Raw genomic sequence first — 25,776 nt, forward strand, 5'->3', positions numbered from 1 at the left:
CCAGCAGAGCAGAGATGCAGGCAGTGCTACCAGACCCTTCCCTCCTGCCTCTCCTGCCCAGCTGACCCTCGAGCAGCAGCAGAAGATAAAATATTGCCATATTATTCAGTTATTCCAGTTATCATAAGGAGGAAACAGAACCACCATATTGCAACCCATGCAAAACCTCAGGGAGTAACAAATTGCTAACTAAAACCTGCTAAAATTAGTTTCTGAACAGCCCATATTCACCAGCAAAATGAAGCAAAGATATTAATTTTCCCTGGATAGACCTGTCTTCTCTGCTTTTCAGTATTTTGAGGTTTCCTCTTGCTTCCCTTTTTGATGTTGTAGTAAAGCAAAATGGAAGCTGATCCAGTCAGCAGTTACATGAGGGGAGTGTACAGTCCATTGCAATCAATGCAGTTAATTAAAAATACAATTAAAAACAGAATCAGTAATGAGAATTKGAACACAATAAATAATTAAAACAAAATTAGTTTGGCTCTTTTGTTGAGCCACTGAGTCCCCAGCTAAAAGCAAATGGCTTTTTGCTTCACTGATAGCTGCAAGAGTAGAACCTTTTCAGSCCCAAGTTCTCTTTGCAGTGCTAAGGTGTAAGTGCATAAAGCCCCCCTTTTCCCACCTTCCCCTTTCTCTACACACCTTCCACAACCAATCTGCCATTCAGCTCCCAGTGCTGCAAAAGTGGGAGCTGGTCTGAGGAGCTGCAAATACAGAGCAGAAAAGCAGCATATGGTGGTAGAAAATAACAAAAAGCCTGTTAATTATTCCAACAAAACATGAAACATTTCCCTACAGCAGGAGGGAAGCTCTTGGCAAATTGTTATTTATCTGTTTATTTATGTTGGAAATAGGAAAGGGCAGAAAGAAGTGAGGCTGTTCCACTCACAAGCTACTGGCAGCTTTTTTGTATCTTGCTCRTAATCATTTTGGAGTGTAGAAACTAACATTGCAGGAAGCATCCTAGGAAGGAAAGAGGCTTTGTTCTTCAACCACCMGGCCTTCAGAACAAATGCTGGGTACTGACATAGCTAATGGCTCATTTCTGAGCTCAGGTCTGCAGGAGTCCCTTTCACAGGTGATTGCATCTCTCACTGATATTACCCCAGCAGTGTTGCAGCTCCATAAATTGTGTATTGACAGCTGTGGCTGGTTTCCTGCTTTTCATGTGTTCATTCACATCTCAAATGTTCCTTCCTTCCTTGAAGGAAATACATCTCTCCCCCGTGTTGGGAAATGTGAGTAACAAAGAGTGGGATGCTGAGAATAAAGTTTCAGCTTTCACTTTCTCATTGCATAAGCTTTCAAGYTCTTCCAGTTGAGAAGGAAGAAACAAATGAACCCTTCTGACTGAATCACTATTTAATAACACAATGATTAGCTAAACGTCATGGCAGCCAGGGATTAAGTATTTCCACCCTTAATGAACTTCTATCATCAGAAGAAAAACAATGGGTAACTCTTCTAGTAACTCAGATATTTTAGTACCACAGATCAATAGCTTGATTTCCACATTTCTCAAAATTAYGAAGCCAAATAGCTATAATAAATATCAGCATGTGTCCTCTAAGATATGATGGAATTTTGTGAAGGTKCATATGAACTGCTGTAATTTGTCAGGAGGAACTGGATAACAAATGTCTTTTAAATCCTTATTTTCTGTGGAACAGCAATTGTTAACAGCGCAGCTGCTCCAGTTCAGATTGTTATTTCTTGTGCAAACAATTATTTTCCAGAYAAACAATGTGACAAAATGTAGGTAAATTTAGAAACAGATTTATAGRGAATAAAACTGGCTTTTCTCACAATTGTCTCCACTGGTTTATTGTGTAACTTTGGGTAAGGGTCGAATYTGGCAGTTCCTCAGTTTCTCCAGCTGCAAAACAAAAATAACTCTTAATCAGTTTTSTTTAGTGTTTCAAGATCCTCTCATAAAATGGATGTGTTGCAAAAACATCCTTAGAAAAATGAGGAATCCTTATTCTAATTTATACTGGGAATTTTTCCTATCCCCTGGTAGTACTTATCAAATCTATGCCATTCAGGAGTGTTTCTGTTCTTGCTGTTTTGAAGTGTTTATGCCTTGCTTTGGTTTTTGTTAAAAACTTCTAAGATGTAGCCTGCAACTGAAAACATGAGAGCTTTTCCTGGAATAGATAAATAAACAGATAATTAAATTATGATGAGTGTTAGAATATCATATAATATTTATATCTGAGAGAAAATAACTAAGAATTGAAAGAGGCTCTTCATGGAAGTGGCCACAGCACCAAGCCTGTCAGAGCTCATGGAATGTCTGGACAATGCTCTCAGGCACAGGGTGTGATCCTTGGGATGTCCTGTACAGGGCCAGGGGTTGGACTCGATGACCCTGATGAGGACCTTCCAAATCAGAATAATCTCTGAACATTGTCTGACCAGCAAGGAAAAGGTACAGCACTGCTTGAGTCCCTCTTGAGGCACTGAGGGACTACTGAGTCTTGTGCTCACTGCCCTAATACTTGAAGACATGAACATTTGTTTATTTCACTCCTCAGTTTCCTAAAATTATTTAAAGTGAGCAGTTCTTTTTCAGTGGGCTGTTTGGTATGTGCCCTTCCCAGGTCAACTACATTAGACATACACGCACCAAAAAAAATATCTGYTTCCACAAATGTCTGTACACCTTCCTATTTTCACCAGAGCAGATAGATTGASACTGAATTGTGTCACTAATACCTTTTTATTATTTCATGCTTAGTATAGCTTATGAACCTCCTAGTCATAACAGAATTTTACAAAAACAAGGATATGTCCCTCCAGGGTAACTAGGGAATTATGAGCTTCTCAATTGCTTCAGTTCATTGAAAGGAAAATTCCTGTGTTGCAGTTGATAGTTTTTAGCTCCAGACAAGTAAGACTCAAAGTTGCTTACACCCTATTACTGCATTACCTCATTATTTTTCTTCCAGAATTGGGAATCATCTCTGTACGCTTTAGTAGTAATGGCACTGATGGTTTTTCTAGGGAAATTTCCTGGGCATCAAGTTTAACAGGATTTTCCAGCAAAGGTGATGGATGTGCAAAAATATATGTGCAATGCTGTCCTCCTTGGCCTCTTTAAGGGCATCTAAGTTTATGGATATATTAACCCCTATGTGTGCCATCTAAATTTCTCTCCCTGAAGAAATTCTTCTTTTGTACTTATTTAATTCCAATTGGCTGGGTGTAAAAAAAGAAAATAGAATCATAAAACCATGGGATCATTAAGGCTGGAAGAGACCTTTAAGATCCAGTCCAACCATTAACCCATCACTGCCCCTGTAACCCCTAAAACACTAAACTACCTCAGCCAGCACCACATCCAGATACCTCCTGGACACCTCCAGGGCTGGTAACTCCACAACTTCCCTTGGCAACCTATCCCTAATAATAAATTAAATTAAGTCCATCTATAATGTCACTGCACTGTCAACCCCTGCAAACTTTTGATCTACTGCATGTCATAGCAAATTTAGCTTCTTGTCTAAGATTTGTCCTGAGTCTTCCAGCAGTCAGTGTCTTTTCTGCCTGCCAGAACTGGCAGGACTTGCAGCCTGCAAAGCTGTTGTGGTTCAGACTTAGTTCAGTTGCAGACTTTCTATATTTGCACTTTCCTTTTATAGCTCAGAGTTAAAAATACCTTACATTTCTATGTCAAGTACAGCACTCAAACCCCTGTAATGCAGTTTTGCACTTGAATTAGCGTGTCTGGATTAACTGTAAACTATTAATTTCAGTAAAAGGGTAGAAGTAACAAGCAGAACTTGTCACTGTGATAAATAAAACTATCTTTTTATTATCTTGCTTTCCATTGTCTTCCACTGTTTTCACAGATGACAGGTGCACCATTAAAATATTTTCCAATTGTCATCTGTATTTCCCAAAATACTCAGTCTAGCAGACCTTTTTCACAGCTCTGCTTCTCTTTATTCATTCTGCATTTTTTATTTACCACTGGTGCAATGGGGTGTTGTGTGCTCACCTTGGGTCTAMAGTATTTCAAATAAATTCTTTTTATTCGGTGATGCATTTCTACCTCTCTCCACTAAAACACTTTAAAAGTCAACTGACAGCCATGTTGCTGTTCAAAATATTAAAAGAGAACTCTGAAAAAAAAACCCAAAAAAAACCAACTAAAACCCAAGTGTTGAAATGACTATAGCTTTTTGTGCACTTCTGACATAAAAGCCTGAAATTATCTATTGCTGGGTTTCATTTATTTGTGGAAAAATATGATTTAAGGATTATGACAAATACTGTAAGTAGGAAGTCTAATGMCACAAGTGCTGCTATTGTTGATGTATAACACACCCCAGCCGCTGTGGAACTGCTCATTACCGAGATGTGAAGTCAAAGGCAAAGCAGTGGGGTTTGAGAAGCCAACCTTGCAAACACTCACTGTGGGGGACTGTGCTTCCTGAGGCGTCTGGCRACGAAACAAACACAGGCAGAAAAGTGCTCTGTGCTTGGAGTCACCACTCATCCTCATTCTTTGGGTTGTATTCCCAAACTGGATGAGATGTATGGGACAGACACTGCTTGGAGGAAAGGGGGAGTGTCTTTGGGATTGATCACCAGGACGAAAACAGTGATGATTTCCCTGGAATCTCATCACACGTGAGCTGGTCAGCCTGGCAGCCAAGTAAGCTTGCAAAATTCCAGTCCCCAGTYATCCCAATTTTATATAATTTGAGACTTTGGACTGTATTTTCCCTCCTGCCTCTGTCCTGGCACTCTTTTAATGGGAAGGAGAACCCAGGGGCCCATTGCAGAAGAAAGCACAGGGTGCTTCATTTAAGTCTCCAGTCTTAGCAGCAAGGACCAAAGGATGTCCCCAAAAGGAGGCACTCATAGTCCTCACAGAGCCTGAGTCTCAATTTATGATGCTAAATAATTTTAACAGCTGATTTCTCACTCTGAGTCTTGCATAATCACAGCAGGTTGGAAGGAAATAATTAAATTGGGTTTTTTTCTAAGTTTTGTAAAATGTGATCACTCGGATAAGAAGCACTGTGATTTTTCCATCCCTATAGACAGTGTCAGCTTCACACTCTGGCCAAAGTTCCCCAAAGGACTGATGAATTTAAAACAGACTGTAACAGTATTTTACGGACATTTGATTTAATATGACATTATGCTTTCTTTTGAAAAATGTATGGAGCTAAACTATGGCAATAAAACACTTTTGCAGTGAATACAGAACAGACTAACTACTCTTCAGAGAGTTTTTTCAAAGGAAATCACCTTACAAGGATCTGGAAATTCAGGTCTCAGAGTATTAAGCCTTTTCATTGGTGATTGCAAAGAAAAGCATTTATGATTAATTCATGGTTAATGCAAACATTCATAGTGCAATAAATAATGATGAGATCAGGACAGAGTGATCTCACTCCTAACTTACTGAAAGAACATTTCAATAGTCAATCACAAAATTATACATCCAGGTTTAGGAAGGTAAGGTCATACTTTTAGACTCGAAGACTGTAAAACAGAGCCGGCTGAGGATCAAGGAGTTCTGCTTTGCTGAAAAGAAGCAAACATAACTTTGGATTTAAAACTCAGATGAGATGGAATGTTAAAGGGGTGTATTCATCTCTTTGCACAAAATAAAGCAAGATCAATGTCAGAAAAACGGACAAAAATTCCAGGCTGCCACTGAAGAAATACACAATTATCCTGTCCCAGAAGAAACCCATGTGTGTGGGAATGGATTCAAAGAATGTTTGCTCCGTGGCCATTCCAGACCAGAGGCAAGGCTGACGGGTGTGTAATTCTCCAAATTCTCTTTCTCAGAGGCTTCTTAAAGCTACTGTTCTCCAAGCCATAGAAGAGATTAAATATCCTACATTTGGTAGGTCCCAGGGAGGCATGTATAGAATATATGTTTCTATCAGAAAGGAGTGACAGAGAAGTAAAAAAAATGTTGTCATTCAAAACCAACTAAGAAAAAAAAAAAGAATTAAGGCTAAATGTTCAAAAATGTTAATAAAAGTTAAAGGCTAATAATAGGTTAACACGGAGACCAATGAGTCATATTTTAGCAATAATGTAGATAAAAGTAGATGAAAAGTGAAGGAAAAARCTTTAAAGATGCACAAAATTGTTCAGAAAAAACAGTAAATTTCCAGAAGAACTAACAGAGCTGGATGAAGATGGAGCTCARGTGAAAGCAAAATTCAGTACTGACAAATCTAAGTGTGCTTGGTGCCAAGAAGTCAAAATTTATTGGGGGGGAAAAGACAGGAACARAACAAAAAAAGCACATATGGAAAACTGAGTAGTAAGATCTGCTGAACACAGCTGTAGTCAAAACACTACACAGGTAGAGAAAAATGTAATTTTTCTGACCATTTAATTCTAGTCTAGAGCATAGAAMAGAATCTTCTCCTTGCCAACAACAATCAGAAAGCTTTTAGGAAAAATAAACTAAAAGTTAAAATACTCCTTTAGGAAGACACAGTAAAAAAAGCACACTATGTTTAGGAGCAACATATTCAAAACCATGGGTTGAAAAATGATTGTCAGGTGCTCCAGTTTCTACTTTCATAATGCAAGAATGAAAGACTTGAATGACACAGAAAGGCAGTAAGATCAAAACTGATCAAAAGTGATTTTTAAATAGAGTAAGTTACATATGGAGCTCATTGTCACAAAACAATCTGAAGATCTAAAAAGATCAGTGGGAATCAGAATGAAGTTAGACATTTATCTGAAGGCATATAAATCCCCAGACAGCAAGGCATAATCCAAATTTTACCTGGCAGGAATTAGAAAGTTGGTTCCTACTTATGAGTTCTTCCCCAATCACTCACTGTGTAACTTCATCCATTTTCTTGTGAAACATTAGGGATGAGACTTTTAGTTCAGATGCTACAAACCCAGGGGCATTGAATTCCAAAATGCAGCTCTGAAGATCATTGATGTGGAAAATTGGGAAGGAGGAGAGTGTTTGGGTCATCACCAAGCTGAATATTATTGTRTACAGTGGTAGCAAAAGGTGGAAGGATACATCCAAGCCATACATTTTTGCAGAGTTATTCTAGCTTCAGTAATATAAAGATATAAACAGGCAATGTTYGCAGAACAAGAGAAATTCTATTGGGTCAGGTGATATAGCTGGGGAAAGAAAACAACAACAAACTCTTTGTGTTTAAACCTTTGTTCCTTCCAAATAAAATTTCAAGGATGTCATGGCTTTTCTGTTTGCTTTTAAGAAATGTACCAACTGGTGTAATAAAATGTATGAATTCTCTCTATAAAACTTGACTGCTCATTTCATGTGTGTCAGTTATTGCTCTAAAGAGAAAAAAAAAAAAGTAGCTTTTCTTTTTGAAATAATGACCTGACAGCATGAAATATTTCTTTCAGAGGGTTCATTTGGCTTTGTAGTCATAGCCAGGCTGCTAGACTGGCCTCACTGCAGCCTTAAAGAGGAGATGATCCCAACAGCCCTTTCCTAGTGATCTCTGAAATACAGGCTTACAGGCAAATCCTGGATATTCCCTTTGGTTCAAGAGAGAGAAGAGTGATGTCATCTTCTCACTGATAAATACTAATACCAAACTGGCAGTTAAAGTGAATTCTCTATTCTACGGGAATATGCCTTCTGGAGGAAAGTCTGGGAACGCTTGAATGAAATAGCAAAAACAACACAAGAATTCAATAGAGCCAGAATTTCAGTCTGTAAATTTCCCTTTCCCAGTTCTAAAAGGACATTATRGGAAGGGCTTTCTCTGGTTGGCTCTCACATTTTCCTACAGTGTTTGTGAAAGGAGTGTCTTGGTACGCTGGTTACAAAATTGTCATAATATTATAAACCAAAATTTTGTGGGCCAAATCTTTTGTTTTCTATTTGCTCCTAGATCTTCTTTTTAACCTAGATGTTATTTTAAACCCTTCCCTATATTAGTTAATTATCTCATTCCTTTTTATTTTATGCTTCATATAATTTTTTTGGGTTCAATGGATTCTGTATTTTGCCACAGTGGTGACAATCCTTTCTCTGGTTCTCTTACCTGAGTTTTTCATATTTTCACTGTTCTCAGAAGAAATATACAATTGTATGAGATAATAATTCTGCACCCTGAAGTTCTCCCTGTGACTTTTTCTATTTTGGCCACCCAGAAAGCTATTTGCCCCTTCATACCTTGTAGTTGCTTATATGCTTTAGTGTTTATTGATCTGCCTATCCCTGATTAATGTCTCAAGCAGATTTTCAGCACTAAAATTCCTTCTGCTTCACTACAAAACATTTGTCAGATGCATAGCCTCCCTTTGTTTATTTCTGTGCAAGGGCTATTATTTTACAGCTTGGTATTCACAATGGTTTTGTCACACCAAAGACCACTACCAACATAAACGTGCCTTCAGTTTATACCTGATTTAATGGCCCATTTCCTTGCCACAGTCAGGCATAAGTGTTTTACAGATATGACTGCCTGAGGGTTTTTTTACTGAGTCCATCTCCTTTTCCCTCTGAAGATCTCACAGTCTTTGGTTCTTTTCTTCTCTCTSCCTATTTGTGATATTGTGAAGTTGTATTTACAACCTTTGTTTTACAGGTATCAGTACAGAGACACTAAGACACAAATCCATCTCCTGAGTAGTCCCATTGTCACTCAAAGAATGAGCTGAAAAGCAATATTTGTGAAGCTAGTTGAAGTCTTGAACCACAGCAACATCTTCCCTCTTTGATACAAAAATTCAATTTAAATGCAAAACAAAACCTTTGACAGATACAAAATAGATTTCAATTTATAGAGCTTAACTAGTTGAATCTTTATTAGTTGTATTATGCTTCTCTTTTTCATGAAATCAGTGCAGTAATAATASAGCTTTGCTAACTGAAATAAAATTATGACTGCAATTGTCACTGTATGATTGAGACGTAAATATACAGGAAGAAACAGTGATATTTGTAGTGCTGATAAACTGCAAATTGTAGGATAGATGGAGACTTAGACCTTAAGCCTCCTCATGTGAGCACAGTTATTTATCTTGGCAATAGCAGGGTTTAAGAAGTTTACTGGAAAGGAAATGTGAAATAGATGAAGGAATWGAACTAAGGTTTCTAACAAGGTTTCTTTGCTGCTTGAGTCACGAGCTCCCTATTTAGCTGACTTCTTAAAAGTCCCTATGTCTTCATTTACCCTTGACTGGAAAGCCAGCGTGTGGTGACACTATTTATAAAGCACTATTCATTAATTTATTGGGGTCCCATTTAGATGTTTGTTTCTCCAAGCCTGTGCAATATCCTTGAGTCTTTTCAAGTGACTGTGGTTGTTCATCCCTATGCATTTGTCTTTCTGATGCCCAAACCTGCCATTCTCCTATAGCAGTGATGGGCATAACACAGCTCAAAAAATGCCCAGCCCCTTTGAAATAATSACAGCTAAAGAAAACCCTCAAAACAGCAGTTCTGGTGTCAGTGGAGCCAAGTCCTCTCGACTCCCACTCTCCTTCCATTTGTATCTATCCAGAAGCATTTTCGGAATAATTAACAGGGACACTCTGGCTGGAGCACTTTGATGTGGACCTGCTCAGTCTCTTCCATTGTCACCTGGAAAAGGAGAACCTTCCCTGGCCCATATTAAAAACATTTCTCCAACAAGYACTCAGAATTCAATGACTTTCTCTTGACCTCTTAAGAAAGAGGTGAGTTCTGTAATGTCCCTTCAGTTCAGAACAAGGCAGAACCTCTTTGTCAGGTATTCATCAAAAACCATTACCCCAGCAAAGCCTCGGAAGACACATTTTTAAGGCAATAATACTTCTCTTACAAATTTATTTGGGGCAACATGACAACTTTGCAGGTGTAGGTTGTCATTATTTGATACCTCTCCATTCTCCTTCTCTCTATAGCCTTTTGATAGGCTCTCCTTATGTTTCAGTCCCTTTTTTCAGTCTCAATACTGGCATGAGAATAGGTGACCTTGGTCAATAGCACTGCTTCACATATGGTCTGTGCCTCAGAAATCATATGGGGTCACAAAAGAGGACAGTTTGCATAATGTGTCTGCCTTTTAACAAGAAATCAAACTTCCCTGATGTGGGGACAAGCTGTACTGTTGTGCTAAATAATGATGCAGGCATAGARAAACAAAGTCTTGTTGAACAGAGAAAAAAGACATTTCTTTATAGCCATGAAATTCCATCATTTTTTGCTAGTTAAGGGGTAAGATAAAAATAGAGAAATATGTTAGGCCTGTTAAAAATCTTGGTTTTTCACTTATAATCTCACTTATAAATAAATAAAGTTTGTAAAAAGCTTTCCTTTTGGATCATTGCAATAATCATCTGAACGGCTGTACCTATAGACAGCACACACCAGAGAACTYGCAGAAAGAAATTTCCTTGCCTTTGCAGTAACGTCTGAAAAGATTGTGAATGTCAGAGCTTCATRCAAGGACACAATCAGATATCTGCAATGTTTCTTAGCAGTATAAGAAGTCTATATGATCTAGAAATACCTATTTACAATTATCAAAAGGCCCTCAGTTGCAGAGAAYTTCATTACCTGGAGAATCCCCCTCCACTTCGCTGTAGCTTTGCTTATTGATTACATGCATAGAAATCAGTGGCATCTCTTTTCAATATGCTGCAAATAGAAATGCTCTAAATAGAAGGAAAGTTCCCTTCTTGCACTSAAGAGCTCAGGCAGGGCTGCTCTGGAGGAGACAGACAGCACTACCTCTCATATGCTTCACTTCTGCTCTACCAACTCTTTTTTTTCCAATCTAAAATAAGCCAGGTAGGTATTGTGGCCATAAATGGCCAGTTGTCCTTTGTAAGAGGAATGAATAAGGGGAAGCCTTTTTCCTCTCCGTGAATCCTCTATAATGAACACAATAAAGACCAAACTAATGAGATTCTGTGGCACTTAAACAATAATCAGTAGAAATGGATGAGAAATGCTACACTTTGTCTGACTATCTCAACTGCCCTGCAGAGACTTAGCATGCACGTGTTCTTTATAGCTCAGTTCTATATGGGAAGATACATTTTTGCTAATTCCAAGATTCCTGAGAAGCTATTTCATAGGTTGTTCTTTGTTCAATGCTTTTGTCTCTTCAGAAAGGCACGGTTGAGGGGGCACAAAAAAACATTTGTGAACTCCCCTCCTTATTTTTCAGAAATMGGAATTTCACTCCTTTACAATGAGCTCTGCCTGGCACTATGGTCCTTCCTGCTTCATTCATTAAAAATAGCAATGCAGCAGCATGAATAAATCCTTYGGGATTCTACATTAAATGCAGAGTCTTGCATCCCAGGCTGGCTTAYATCTGTGTAGCCCTTTTGATGTCTGTTGGCACACCACTGCAGCTGTCCCTCATAGTAGGCATTTGAATTCATTAACATGCTTGCTCCTTTTTTATTTCTCTCCTGCTCTCAGGGCCTCACCCTGAAAGATTTACTGCACTTTGGAGGGGTAAGGCACTCTGTAGATTCTCTGAAGACAATATAATTGYTGAATCAAAATCTCCCATAAGAATAGGAGCTTTGAACTTTGCTTTCAAGATTTAAATTCTCTATTTCTCAGCATGCGTATAAAAAAATTGTCAGAGAATAATCTCCTAATAAGATGCCTGTAGATAAGCAGGAGAAGAGCGAGGAGCAGACCTTTAAAATATTGCCCACTAAAATTCAGACAGTAAATCTTCAGTCCAGCAAGTAATTAAACACATAAATAGTCACATGAAGTTCACTGGGACTACKCATACACAATTATGTGTATAAGCATTTGCACTACTGGGATTTAGTWACGCAGATCTAATTAAACAAAACAAAAATGGTTAGCAACCCAAACTGGGTTGAGTCACTGTCAGAACTGTGTTACAGTTGCTGACTAGTGCATTGTTATTCTGGACTGAAGATATAAATCAAAATTCCTCCTTTCATTAGGTATGGATCCCAATGTTTTATTTTGCAATATCTAGTGGCATTAACATATTTTAAGAACTATCAAAGAGAAGATTCTTAGAGGATCTGTGGTTGCTAGGAGACTGCTATTTCGTCCTGCAAAGCTTCCACACTGCAAAGAGCAAACTAGCAATAATCAGGTTTTCCTGCCAGACAGCACTCAAACAACTGAAGTTTATGGTTTATTGTTTAAAAAATTATGACTTAAACTGAAGTTTGTACAACAGGAAAATTTAAAAGTCCTTGGGTTTCTTCAAGTAGATTTTTAATCTTGTATCTATAATGTTGCACCCTTAAATCCTTTTTTAATCAATAATACYTTGGATATATTATATCTAGAAACTTGTTTTCTGTGTGCTGACAAGTTTTTGCAGGATAGAATGAGCTGGGCTTGTTTAAGTCAGTTCAGAGGGAGAATTTGGCCATCCCCAGCCCTACTATTTCCATTGCTTTTCAGGCACCATCTGCACCCTGAGCAACYTCAAAGCACCTCCTTTGCCCCTGCTCCTCTGGGACTGCCCAGGCTGCAGCATCAGCAACAGAAAGTGCATTGGTCTGCCTGGAACCTGAACATCCCAGAATATGTGCACTCAGAGATAGGGGTGCCATAGTGGAGTACTTGCCACTTTGACTCCATCTCCTGATCTTAATTAAATGAAAGGAAATATCCCATATCTGCAGAATCAGAGTGGTTTTATTGCAGTGACTGAGAGGGCATAGTAAGGATCTCGGAATCACTGAGGTCTATAATTTTATCATCTTTAAAATTCTGTAATCTTTATGACCCAGAGGCTCTGCTAAGCACAAAAGCATGCTATTTTCATTGAAATAACACTTGTGATCAGGGCTCTATATCGGTTTTATGCTCTACTGGATCCCTGCCTTTGGTGCARTTTAAATAGGTATATGTAACAAAGGTATTCACCTATGAAGAATAATGTCTATTTTCTCATTCATGGCTTTTCAGTTATTCAGTGTAACATCACAATATTAAACCCCAATCTGTAGGAGACTGGAGCAAGCTTTTTTATGGATTTTGATCCTGATTCTATTTAACTGCAAATGCCTTAATTTCTTAACATGCACCAGGGCATAATAATGTTCTGATCTGATCCTTCACTGTCCTCATCTAACACCAYAGCCAAACTCTTTTCTCTTTCATGTAACTGTAAGGGTATATGAAAGAAAGTGCCCATGGGGACAAAAGGGCCAGGAGAGAGGAAAAAAAGGTGAAATACCAGCTGAAGTCACAGTGTGGCTGACTTTCATTCCTTTCAGAAAAACTGTAGCTTCCCCCAGAGTCTTCCGATAATATTCTACTTACTCTGTAATGATTCAAACCTGGATTGTAATTATATTTAAACACTTTATAATTTCAATCTAAAACCTGACAGTTCCATGCAATTACATGTCCTAAATGTGGTATTTGTCCCCCACTATGGTAAGATTATATAGTAATAGTAGCAACGAACATAGCTGAATCATTGACAAATTCAACCTTAACTATCTTCTCGTGCTTGCCTTGACAACTAGACTATTGAATTCCAACAGTATGAAAATCTAAAAATAGCTCTGTRTGAAGAAAGACTGCAGGCAAAGCCACCAGATAATACAGGCTCAACGCTCCCGTGAAATGTGACACGTGCAAAAGCCAGATGTAATTTTAACAATACAGCTTCCTTTTCCACAAAGGAATCTCCAGAGTCTGATTTAATGTCTCCACAGTAAAGCCTAGCAATTCCACGTTTTGTGTGGGAGTAAGAACAGACTTCTTTAAACTCCCAGAAAAGAACCCCTGAGAAGAATGCTAATGCACAGTGTAGTGAAAATAAAAAGACCTCTGCTGACCCTATAGCAATTAAGATACCATCCAAGTCCAGCATAGACGTCACCTTATATTATACTTAAAATTATTACAATGACAGCAGTGAACTCAGCAATGCTGACACACACCAGTAATATTGTGGCTTTGCAGAAACAAAAATCACTACATCTTAGGAAATATTTCCTTGACAGTATTGGAGTGAGAACATGGCTGGATCTCATGCAGGAGTGCAGAGGGGAGCTGAGAAAAGGAGCTTTTCTTACATTCATACCTTGCCTAAAAGGTAGTGAAGAGACAGATTAAATAGTTAACAAAGTAGTTAAAGACTTKGGAGAGTAAAGTTCAAGTCTCTCCTGCTCTTGGGGCTCCTTCAAGGAACGACTYGAGCTTTCATTACAACAGGTACTTCTCTAACTCCTCCCAGCAGATTAATTTGATGCTAATTAATACTCACCATCTCAAGGCTCTCAGTGAGTTATCTGTATAAACACATGTACATATTATATAGATATATAAAAGGAATATATGATGATCCCTCACCATCTCCAGGTAGATAGCAGAAGACACTGTAATTTAACAGAGAAGAGCTGAGACACACCTGTCTTACAGATGCATAATTTGGCAGCCAAGGCCACAAATATACAAGGCAGGTTTTACATTGGCATAAAAAGGAAAGTAGCATCAACCAACAGCATTTCTAGGAATGTGGTCTCTTCTTTGCTTCCCCGTATTTAAAATTTCCTGGCATGAAAGTCAAAGTGTGACTAGAACAAGTTCATTTCATTCAAGTAATATCCTGATTCCCTTCTAGTCTGCTCTAGAAGAGTTTGGGAGATTTTYTAAATCTTTTTGGAAGATCCTATTCCTTTGGTGAAGAGACTGGTTTGAAGGAGGAAGATCAAAGATCTGCTCAGTGTTATTCYCTGGCCTCATTCTTTTATTGCTTAAGTAAAGTTCTCTTAAACAATTACAGGCAAAAATCCAAGTGATCTATCACAGGCCACGGCTTTTTATTCCCTGGAATTACCATTGTTCCAGAAATAGATGTAACACCACTGGGATGACTTTGAAGCCCCATTCCCGTTGGTTGGAAGCAGGATGAAAAATAAGGCGAATCAATAAACAGATACTGTTTTCCACYAGTGCTGTGACAGGAGAAGGGAAAGCTTTGAAGTTTGCCTTACTTTTGAAGGRAATATCTGTGATATTGCCTGAGTATATTGGTGCACCTTGCTTATTTTACTCTTTCCTGTCCATAGACAAGTTCACAAKTGACAAAATTTAACATAATGAACATAAATGTCCTGCTTTTAGGAGGCCTGCTCAAGACCCCAGTGTGTGGGTGTAGGGGAAGCAGTGGTGCCTTGGGAACTGGCTCATGTTGAAGGCAGTAAAGCAGAAAGAAAATTCCATTTATTGTAATATTCATGTTGATTTATACTGTCCTTTGTTCATGCACTCAGAAGATTCAGGAAGACCATGAAAGGTGTCTAGTCTGTCGTCCTGTCCCAAAAAAGGGAAGTTGTACATAAAATCCTTCCAATCTTTACGGAACATGTCACAGCTATTATGGGAAACCCCTCAGTACTTAACTATGTCTGTGATTCAAACAATCCCTCTAACACTTTCTCTGTATTTTTTGTCTTCACTTTGAATCCATTATTTCCTATTCAGCCCACAGTGAACATGAAAAATCATAGATTTCCATCCTTTTTACAACCATTTTTGCCCCGTTTAAAAACAAATATCTTTATTCATTACAGTCCTGGTTTTGATAGGAAGTTTTTTGACTGTCTTAGCCTTTTGTATGCCCTCCTCTGAACCCTTCCTTGAGGTTTGGYTCTGAACACAGGGGACAAAACTTGAGACCACAAGAATTAAAGGTGAAGTTTTATTTAACAGGACCCCATATGATTATTTTTATCACCTAGATAGGTATAGATGTAGTTAGAGCAAAAAATGCATGTTTTGTAACAAACAGAGTTTGTTACAAGTGTAGGATGTATGAATTTTGCAGTTCTGCTCCCTATCTCCCACTTCCCATCTTCAACATTCAGGAAGGAAACATCTCCATTATGAAGGGACATTTGTAGRGATACAAAGATGCAAGCACAGAAATTCACAGGAGCAGCTGTGTTAGGATTCATCTGCTATTCTGGGCCATGACAACCCAGACTTTGGTCCCACCCAGTAAAGATCCAAACCCAACCAGTCACGAGTCTGGGTATTGCTGCTCCTCCTGACTGTCTCAGATATCACTTTATATTATCCATTGACAAACAGGTGCTATTTAAATGACAACTGCTGTAGCTAAATGCTTTAATATCGTGTCTGTAATCACAGCTATCAATGTCTGTGTTACAGACAGCCACGTGTTCACACTGGCAATGCCCAGTTAGCAGTGCTGTGTATCAGTTTAGGAGACACAGAGTCCATTTAGTCAGACAGGTTGCATTTTCCTCTGGCTCCTCAGTCTCTGCTCCCTTACAGTATTTACAGTTACTCTGCTGTTGGTGGGCTCACACTGGGTGGAAGTGAAGTCTACAGAGGGTTGGTTGGGCAAGCAGTGTGGCTTCACCTCACTATTCCCACGTTTTTTTATGTCACTCTAAAGAAAAAAGTTCATCAATCAAAAGTCACAAGTGCTGCTGTCTCTCTGCACCATAAAGGAAACAAAAATASTGCACATATCTGTCCCTATTTTAGTTGGTCAGATCATCTGGGATTAGCTCTCCTTTTCATTTGAAAAGTTTCTGCAGCTCCTAGCACTAAGGATCTCATCTCTGCTAGTGACATCGGCTATTTTCACAAAAAAACCAAGCTTTTAATCACGTTAGTTACATGCACAAGTTCAAATAATCTGATCAAGCAAAAAATATTCTGAACATTTCAAGTGGAGTCTGAACAATCATTTTAAGGCAGCAAGACCCCTGTTTTCAATGGTCTTTGTTCAGGTTCCACTTGATGGTTTGCCCAGTGACAATGGAGAAGAGATGTAGGTTCTTTTGGGACCATTTTCTGAGAGAAACTACAGCATTCCTGCTACTTAGGGGTACTGGGTATGACAGAAATCAGCTTGACTCATTGAAACAACCATTTAAGGGCAGAATCTCTAGTGATATAAATCAGCAAGACTTCACTTCACTGGAGCTCTGCTAATTTACCCCTGTTGGGAATGTGGCTTTGAGACTTCACAGAGTGAAAAAGAAACTAAGGAAGCAAAACAAAGATTCTAAAATATTAGGAAATAAAACAGCTTGAGAGTGCCATGTTTTTCCAACCATGCAAAAGAGAAGCTTGTAGGTTACAGTTTCAATTTAATTTGTTGGTTTTTGATACATGTTGGCACATGCAGGATGTGTCATAGAGAATTTAAATGCCTGTTGTGAGAAAAATTCCCAATATTGCTTTTTATCTTATTTCTGTTATGATTATCTACCAGTCTGTTTCAGCCAAAAATTCAGTGAGGTCAAACTTTGCTAATTGTTTTTAAAACATTGGTGCTGAAAAGGTGTGCAACCACACAGAGAGAAAAACAAAGAAAAAGAAAGAAAACCTAGTGTATGTCGAAGGTGAGACAGAAGTTCAGAATTACTGAGATGCTGCCCAGGTATTAAAGAGATCCTCTGCCTCATCTTTCAGTGTGAATGATAGTGAACAGGGAATAATTGCAGCATATCTGAGCAAGGATGAGAAAGGTTTAACAAAAAGAGTCATAATTAAGGCAGTTTCTAGCTAAGACTATTCACTCTRCTGATGTCAGGAATCCTACAGTAATCCCCAGCCCAAAATCCTGCTCAACTGACACATGAATAGGCAAACTCAGAAGCAAAGCTTTTCTCTGTGTGCCGTGGTASAAATGTATCCCAAGTGGTGAAGAGCGAAATGCAACATGAAGTGGAGCGAAGGATTCATGGTCAAGCAAGCTGAGCAATCAAGGATGAACAGAAGTGGCATAAAACATGACAGTTTTAGCAAAAGTAGCTTTTTGTTAAGGGAAGCAATTTCATCATACACGGGGAACAAGTCGTGATCTACCTAGACCTGCACAAAGTAGTTCTCAAAGTGCCCAGTTGAGAATTACTATGTAAAACTTACAGAATGGAGAGTAATTCAAGATGATTAATCTAAACGAAAATCATATGCAAATGTTGAAAAGGAAGTCTGTCAGGTTGGAAAGGGATTATTGGAAAGTTTGAAGACGATTTTGGACACATTTTGTTGCAGACACTTGTTAGTGACTTTGAGGCAATAAACAGGTTTGTCTAAATGATAAAAGCATATCAAGGTAATGACAGCAATTAGAAGCTCATATAACTGCTTTATTTATAAGCAGAATAATGGAAATTGATGAATTTTAACACATCACATCCACATAAAGATTTCATGTTTTGGACCTCATCACTTGRCAGCAGGAGACAAACAGAGATCCAGGTGTGTTCTCAGATTAAAACTGTGTTCTCAGACTAAAACATCTGTGAGCCTCCAACAAGGGAGAGCCACAAGAAATCTGAGAGAAGTGTAAGATGCACCGCAAATATATTTTCTTTAGAGTTACTGAAGCACACAAATACCATACAAGGCACTGCCAAGGTGCTTTGTACATGMTGCACACTCTGACCACCCCATTTTTAAATCAGGTTTAAGGTAATTTGGAACAGACCCAGAGAAGGGATACTGAAATGACTGAGAGAAAGGAGTACAATCTTCTGAAAGCAGTTAAAGAATCATGTCTACTTCTCCTCAGAAAAAAAGAACATCTCTTCATAAATGCATATGGGAATGTAAAAACTGGGTGGGAGTAATAAGCTTTAAACATAAAATTGGTACAAGATCAAACTGACAACTGGTCATACAAAATTTAACATGGTTAAAATCACCCTCTGATTTTGATCAGTTTAGTAGTGTTTAGAAAAACATAGGGTAAAAACAAATCTGTTCAAGATGAATCCCAGCAGCCTTATGGACGTTGCATAACAGAGTAGTAGTGTTCTGGTGCAGTGTACAAATTTTAGGTGTTGAACTTAATCATCTGCTCTAAGAATTAAAAAGATAATTTATTTWTTTTTTTACTGAGTTGSTTCCATTTATGCCATATCTTTGCCATATGCAATTTTTCCCAAACATTTGAGTTTTTTATTTATAACTTAATTTTGTCATGAAGGATTTCTGCTTTCACCCAAGGAAACATCAAGAGTTGGTCCCAGAYAGGGAGGGAATCCTGGGAAAATTCAAGGCTACTCTTGGTGGTGGTGAAAGATTTGCTATGATTTAGTTGTGCTTGCTTAATTTTCTAAGTATCTCCATGAAAATTTCAGTAAAGAGTTTTACAGAAAGATGATTCTTCTTTTGTAGACATCTATCACATACAYTCAACACAATCAAATGCAAATTGACACTTCCTCAAGCAAATGTCCACACAAATGGACACTTCCTCCAACTCTTCTAAAGTTTCTGAGATTAAATTTTAGTCTTCCTATGGGCACTGCCTGAGTGATACTTTACAGCCCATAAAAAAATCTCTAAAAATTGATTAAGAGCTAATTCAAGATTGATCCTATCAATTATGTAGTCTGTAATTTTTATTAAATCAAACCTTTAACCCTTGTACTCTGTAGGAAAAGAAAGGAAAAAGGACCACAGTGGTTTCTATCAATAAAACTTTAGTACATCAGCAGGCACAAAAGAATGTTAAATTAATATATTTGGACTGAAAACGTGGCAGTTTACAAATGTGCCAGAAGTCCAGACGACTTCAGTCGTGAATGAGCTCTCATTTACAGCTTTCCTCAACAAAGAAATAAAAGTAACTTCCACAATAATAAACAAGTCTGAGTAAACAATCAGACTAAATGCATGGCAGTAACTTCCTGCCRCTCTTATTTTTTCTAGTACATTTGATATCAACAAGCCAACATGACACTCCAAAGCCCACTGAAGGCTGTTGGGAAGGCTTGAAGAGCACTGAGCCGAGCTCTGGGTCCCATCCCTCCCTCTAAAATGAAACAGCTCTTTCCAAGAAAACAAAAGACAATAAGTAAAATAGAAAATTCACCTCCAGGCTACTCCTCCTTTTTCACACATACATCGAGAAAATGCAGAAGGATGGAAATTAACCTCAAGGTCTTAGGGGAAGGAAATTTCATTAGAAAGATCTGAAATCTCATGATTGCTTTTCCCTCAAAAAGTGATCATAAAGGAAATAAAATATTAACATAATTTAAGCTGAATAGAATGATAGACCATCGACATGAGTTTTTAATTTTAAAAATATTTAAGTTCAATAATCAAAGCTATAGACACTGGTTATAGAAAAACCCCCAAAGAATTGGATCACTTTATTAAGGTTTACATATGTCAGTAACTAAGAATATTCTGCCATTGTCTTGAGGTTGTTTGAGTCATTGATGAAACATTGAAAGATAAAAATTAGGGGATCACWGTATCCTTCATTTGCTCTTCTAACTTGAAAACAACCCAGAGGTTGTCATACTGTCTAAAAGGCAACAACTATATTCTAAAGAGGTAAAAAAACCACAGTAAAGTTTCCTGGGGTTTCCATTAACAGCACAGTGCTTTCATTTAAGCCAACAAAGGACTTTGTTCTCAAAAAATATCAAAGAATATAAACTTGAAATTTAGAATAAGCGAGGAATGGGGAATTATATAATGAAAAAAAAACCCAAACAAACAAAAAAAAAAAAAAAAAAAAAACCCTGCTTTCCTTTTTTAGTATCTGCTCCAAAATGGACTTTTATATGTTTAGCACTTCCAAAAAAGGAGAGTCTTGGCAGTTGTTCTGTGTATCACGCTTACTTCCTTCAAATACTTGGAAAAAAATCAGGTTTCCACCGGTACTATTAGGCATTGCCCAGAAGTGCTTCCAAGCAGAGTTGCCACACCAAGTATTTCCATAAAAGTTTAAATCTTCAAACCTGTCTCAGTATTTTMAGCAAAGAGACTGTATATGGAAATRCAGGCTAWTGAATTACTAAGATCAAACTTTTTATTAAAAGCAAATATTGTTATTTTTAGGCCAATTAAATAAATTCTTTAGTCATACTTCATTGATATTGTTTAAAAAAATCCATGTAAATAAATCACATCTGATATTTTTGTAATTAAAGGTAATTACTGATCTTAATTTAAAATATTTAATTAAAAAATATCACACAGCTTCAATCACTGCTCAGTTTTGGCATCAAGAATCACTTGAAATGAATCAACACAGCAATTTATGGATGACTTACCATTAAGGACATTCTTACACAAAGTTTTACTTCAGTCTGTCTGCTTGAAATAGGTCCCACAAGACTTTAGGGACAAGATTTGTCCTGAAAGAGGCCAATTCAGAGCTGTTTAGAATATATTTTTAAATCAATTCAGTAAGACTTTTCAGATAGGAGCCTTCATAGAGAGCAGTGGGAGGATGATGCAACCTCTAAACTTCCACAGACTAAATCAATGGTAGGGATCTGACTAGGAACAGCAATTTTGCCTCAGTAAAAATGTCACCTTGTAATAACAGAGCTGTTTCAGAAAACCACAGACATTTAAAATAGTTGTGAGTTGCTACGGTTTTTTTTTTTTTTGGGGGGGGGGAAGAAAAAAAGAAAAAATTTAAAACGGAGAAGAGGAAGAAATGGAAGTAGGGGACAAAGAAGGAAAAAAGTGGATAAAAAAGGACTTTTCTAAGGAACACAGCTATCTGAGAAAATAAACTGCTTGGGATGAAAGCTATACTTCTACAGATGCTCCAGTCTTTGTTTTCAGCATTTCTAGTTTCTACACACTCATTTGACTCCCTAGCCTGACAGCTGTAGCAATCTGCTGAAGAGCACACAGGCTCTACTCCTGTCCTGTGCTCCTATTTATTTACTGGAAGTGGATCCCCATCAAAAGACTCAATAGAGCATTGCAGCGCTGCAATGGCCTGACCTGGGGCACAGCATCCTCCTCGGGGAGGATTGATCTGAGCCCACAGCCTCCACATGAGAGAGGAGCCGTCTCTTTACTGCACAGCCTGCCAGGGAAAGGCAAAGGAGAACATCCTCAATGGCCCAGAGGAAAATTGACCATATTACATGAAACAAAGAGCTTTCATTGTGAGGAGGTAAAAGACCCAGCCCTGCCAGGAAAAAGAAAAAAAAAAAAGTAATTGCAGTTTGGTTTAGTTTTCTTGTTTGATTTAGCATTAGGCATTTGCTGTTCTTTTTTGCCCTACTAATTTCCTGTCAGAATTGGCAGCCAATGACTCACCTGCATTCACAGATGAGTATCTCCAAAACATCAGTCCACAGCTCCTTTTCTCAATGCTTTGATTTAATCACAGAAAGCAACCCCCACACTGACCCCATGAATGCAGCATTATTCAAAGCACTAGGCAAAAACAAGGCCAAGTARCTTCCCTTTATGTCTGCAGATATTGCCATAATAGATGTTCTGAAATCAGATATTCTAAGTACCTTGTCTTCACAGTAATTCCCAGAGTTCAAGGGAAAGAAATAGTAAGTAGTCCTGGAGAAAAACTATGTCCAGTCTCCCTAAAATGAAAGGAATGTGATGATCAGGGCAGTTTTTGAGAGTTCATGTCTGGAGAACCAAACTGGCAAGTCCATGGGTCTGCAAGTAGCTCTTCATGCCCAGGGGGGAAGCCCCTGTGGTTCATTTTCTGATCAGCAATGCCCAATCTATTTCCTGCATACTGCAGATTAAGCATGGGTTCAATGGATAGGCACAAATTAGAGAAACAAATTAAGTGTCCTTAGGTTACAGTTTTAATCTAAAGACCAGAGATTTTTCACAGGCAGCCTTGTGGTCCCAATAGATATTGCAAGAACCATGTAAACACATATTACATATGTTACTGAGAAACTGAGCAGGGTTTTTCCTGCAGCTGGCATYCTGCCTACCAAGTTATGGTGAACGGCTAAGTCCTTAATGTTTGTCATCAGAAATTACTGTGCAAACACCAGTCTGACTGACAACTTATCTAATGGGCGAATCAAAAGTAAATGAGAAAAAGGGAAGACAAGTGACCCAATGAAGAACCAACAATTTGTCATTTGGGATGTTTTGTTAGGCAGTTTGACAGATTTCCTGCTGGTTAACTGATTAAATTTACATTTCTCTATTTTTAATCTTTAATTTATTTCATACTCAAATATGATTGTTAGCCATTCATCAATAAGGTTTAAAGTGCTCATGATTAATGGCCAGTGCTTTCAGTCTAAATAAGAGATTCTGCGATGCTGGGATTTATCTGGCTCTGGAGATTGCAGGATCGCTCCGAGTGCCCATTCCTTAGTTACAATAAAGCGGGACCGGGAGAATTGATGAGATTCTGTGCCACTGCCGTGCTGAAATTAAATGGGAGCAGCTATTAAGGGTCTGCGCGAGATAATGATGAAAAAGAAATCAAAGGGTTAACAAGACTATGCTCTTGATATAAGTAACGCCAGAGAAATTAATACTCATACTCCGTCCTATAGATAAGCAGGGATTTACAGCATCTATAGGTAGAAAGCATTGGTGAGATGACCCCCCCAGGGCTGTGCCGGGTCTGTGAGGATGCGAGCAGAGCCTGTCTCTCCGAGCCGCGGGCGGAGGGTTCGGGAGCCCGGAGCGGAGCGGCAGCGGCCGGGGAGGCACCGCGGGCRGCAGCTCCAGCGGGGCAGCGGCGGCGAAAGGGTTAACGAGGAGCCTCCACGCACTGAGCCGCTAATTGCCAAGATAGCGTATTACTTGAGGAAAGTAATTTGATTACTCGAAACTCCCACTAAAGCAGGCAAGCTCGTGTCCTTCCATCTGTCGGGCTCCGTGAAAGATGATGAAYTGAGCTCCAAATTCACGTGTGATGAAGTCACTGTCAATCCCCGCCAGCCCAGCCCGCTGCCATGCCCACCGCACAGAGGGGAGCACCGCAATTCAACTTTCCCTCGGAAACCCGGGAGGCTCAGTAACCTGTTACTTGCTGCTGCTCGCTTTTTCCTTTTTTTTTTTTTCCTTCTTCTTTTTTTTTCCCCTCCCCGTTTTCTGCCTCAGCGCTACAACTGAGTCATTCCGGTGCCCATGGCTCGTGGGTACAGCGGGCTCCCGCTGCGCTCGCCTTTATTCCCCACTTCAGCCGGCAGCGATATTTTCGGCTGATGCAGATGTGGGGCTCGCTCGCCGGCGCTTTGTAGCCACTTGTCGAGAAGCACTCGGAAAGCCTTAACTATGCATAAATCTGCAGAGTGAATGTTTTCTTTCATTCACTTGCTCCTATTATTTGATTTCTTGTAGGCCTCTGCGGCAGAAATGGAGAAAATAAGGTAAGTGAGACAGTTTATTTACATCTCATTATAGAGAAGAAATGTGTTGCACAATGCACGGTACAGGCTCTTGGAAAATATTTTGCTTGATACGATCAGAGTAGAATACTGGATTGCATGATGATGCAAGGCAAGCTGTGCTTTAAAGACAAAAGAAAAGGAATGTGTTTGTTCTAGTACATCTGTTTTGCAGGGATGTCAATTCAGAAAGCATGTTTTACACACAAACGTGTTTTATTGCCAGATGCAGAGCATATTTGATTATATAAATGTTGTAGCCACTTGTCCATTTACTGCAAGAGCCTGGCATTCCATTTAATGAGGAAAGTGGATCAATAATTCATGAAAAAGCTGAAGAAAATATAGGCTTGACTTCAAAGCATCTAATTAATGTGGTTTGTTTCAATATAGCACTGTAACATTGGTGTTCGATTTTTGTTTTATATTGTATACCAGCCAGATAAATCTTGTCTCCTCTGTGTTTAAAATGTTGTCATACTGTACCAGTTTCTCAGCACATCTCTCTGCTTTAAGCAAAAGGAGATGGKTTTTATAACATAAGTTTTCCATCTCATGTCCTAGTGCAAGTCTGYTTTGGGGGATATTGCTTTTGTGTTATGTTGTTGAGAAAGAAAAAGAAAGAAGAAAGCATTCTAGACCTTTTTAATAAATTAATTAAAAATTAGTAAAATCTAACACATTATCAAAGTAATAGGTAAGAGCTGAACTTTTTACTACCCTTGAAATACTTTACAGAACTTATTTTCATAACCAAATAYGCTGGCCATGTTCTTACTTGATTTTATTGGACAAGCCTGAATTCCTTCTCTGAACCTGGTAACTCTGGTTAGGGACAACTGTTGTCCAGGAACAACTTTTTGGATTCCTCCAGTTTGGAGTAGCTATCCTGAGTTATTAGAAATGCAGAAAAGTTCTGAAATTCTAGARATAACTGGGGAAGAAGTGGCAAATGCAAAACAACAGAAATTCAGTTAGGTGTTTAATGAATTCTGGGCTGGAAACAGAATCCTGTTTTTCTTTTGTGGCAAAGGAGGTTAAGTCTTTTACAGTGGACTTGAAGATACATGTGSAAAAGTTGCTACAAATATGTTTTTCAAGCTCTTAACTCATACAGTTTTGTAGAGCCTCATGACAGCAAAAGTATTGTAACTTTTGTGCTGAAAGGAAAACACTGTGCAATGTATCATGGATTTGCATGTATAAAAGCACTGTAATGTTAAAGGTGTGAGTTTTTCCTGAGTAATGCCTGAGAAAGTGCCTYGATACATGGACGGGTGTCGAATAAAAATTCCAAACAGGGCCACCTATGGTATATGCACACTTCTGTCATAAATTACTCTGTTAGAAGATGTAAGCAAATATATATTTACATGTTTGCTTGATAAGCATGTGTGAACAAATGCAATGTAATACTTGTAATAATTTCCTGAGCATTYCTTGGTCTCTGCTTTTAGTCTTGCCTCTTTTGCAAGAATGGTCTGCAGAACCCAGGAGAATGAGCAGAATCTATTGAAAAAAAAATACAGAATTTTCTGTGATCAGAATAAGCATTCAAGAAGTTCCATTTTCCAAACACCATAATTTTTCATCTGTCAGGCTTGCTAGTCCTTACCTCAGTACTCCCTGAGTACTACATGGATGGAAAAGCCCACTCTGCCCCACTGAATGGAGTAG

At 38.5% G+C, this 25,776-nt stretch overlaps 1 protein-coding gene across 1 annotated transcript in view; it reads left to right on the forward strand.

Annotated features, from left to right (window-relative positions):
• LOC130573329 (uncharacterized) overlaps nucleotides 1-25,776 on the forward strand; it is a gene marked incomplete at its 3' end in the record, with an annotated part of 90,782 nt that overhangs the window by 10,417 nt on the left and 54,589 nt on the right. Inside the window, exon 2 of the mRNA XM_057365688.1 lies at nucleotides 24,053-24,081. Within this exon, the coding sequence (XP_057221671.1) occupies nucleotides 24,053-24,081 (29 nt within the window). The remainder of the gene's footprint in view (nucleotides 1-24,052; nucleotides 24,082-25,776) is intronic.

This window comes from Malurus melanocephalus, unplaced genomic scaffold (genome assembly GCF_030028575.1).
Source record: "Malurus melanocephalus ecotype Western Australia unplaced genomic scaffold, MMel_1.1 scaffold_57, whole genome shotgun sequence".
Taxonomy (NCBI): domain Eukaryota; kingdom Metazoa; phylum Chordata; class Aves; order Passeriformes; family Maluridae; genus Malurus; species Malurus melanocephalus.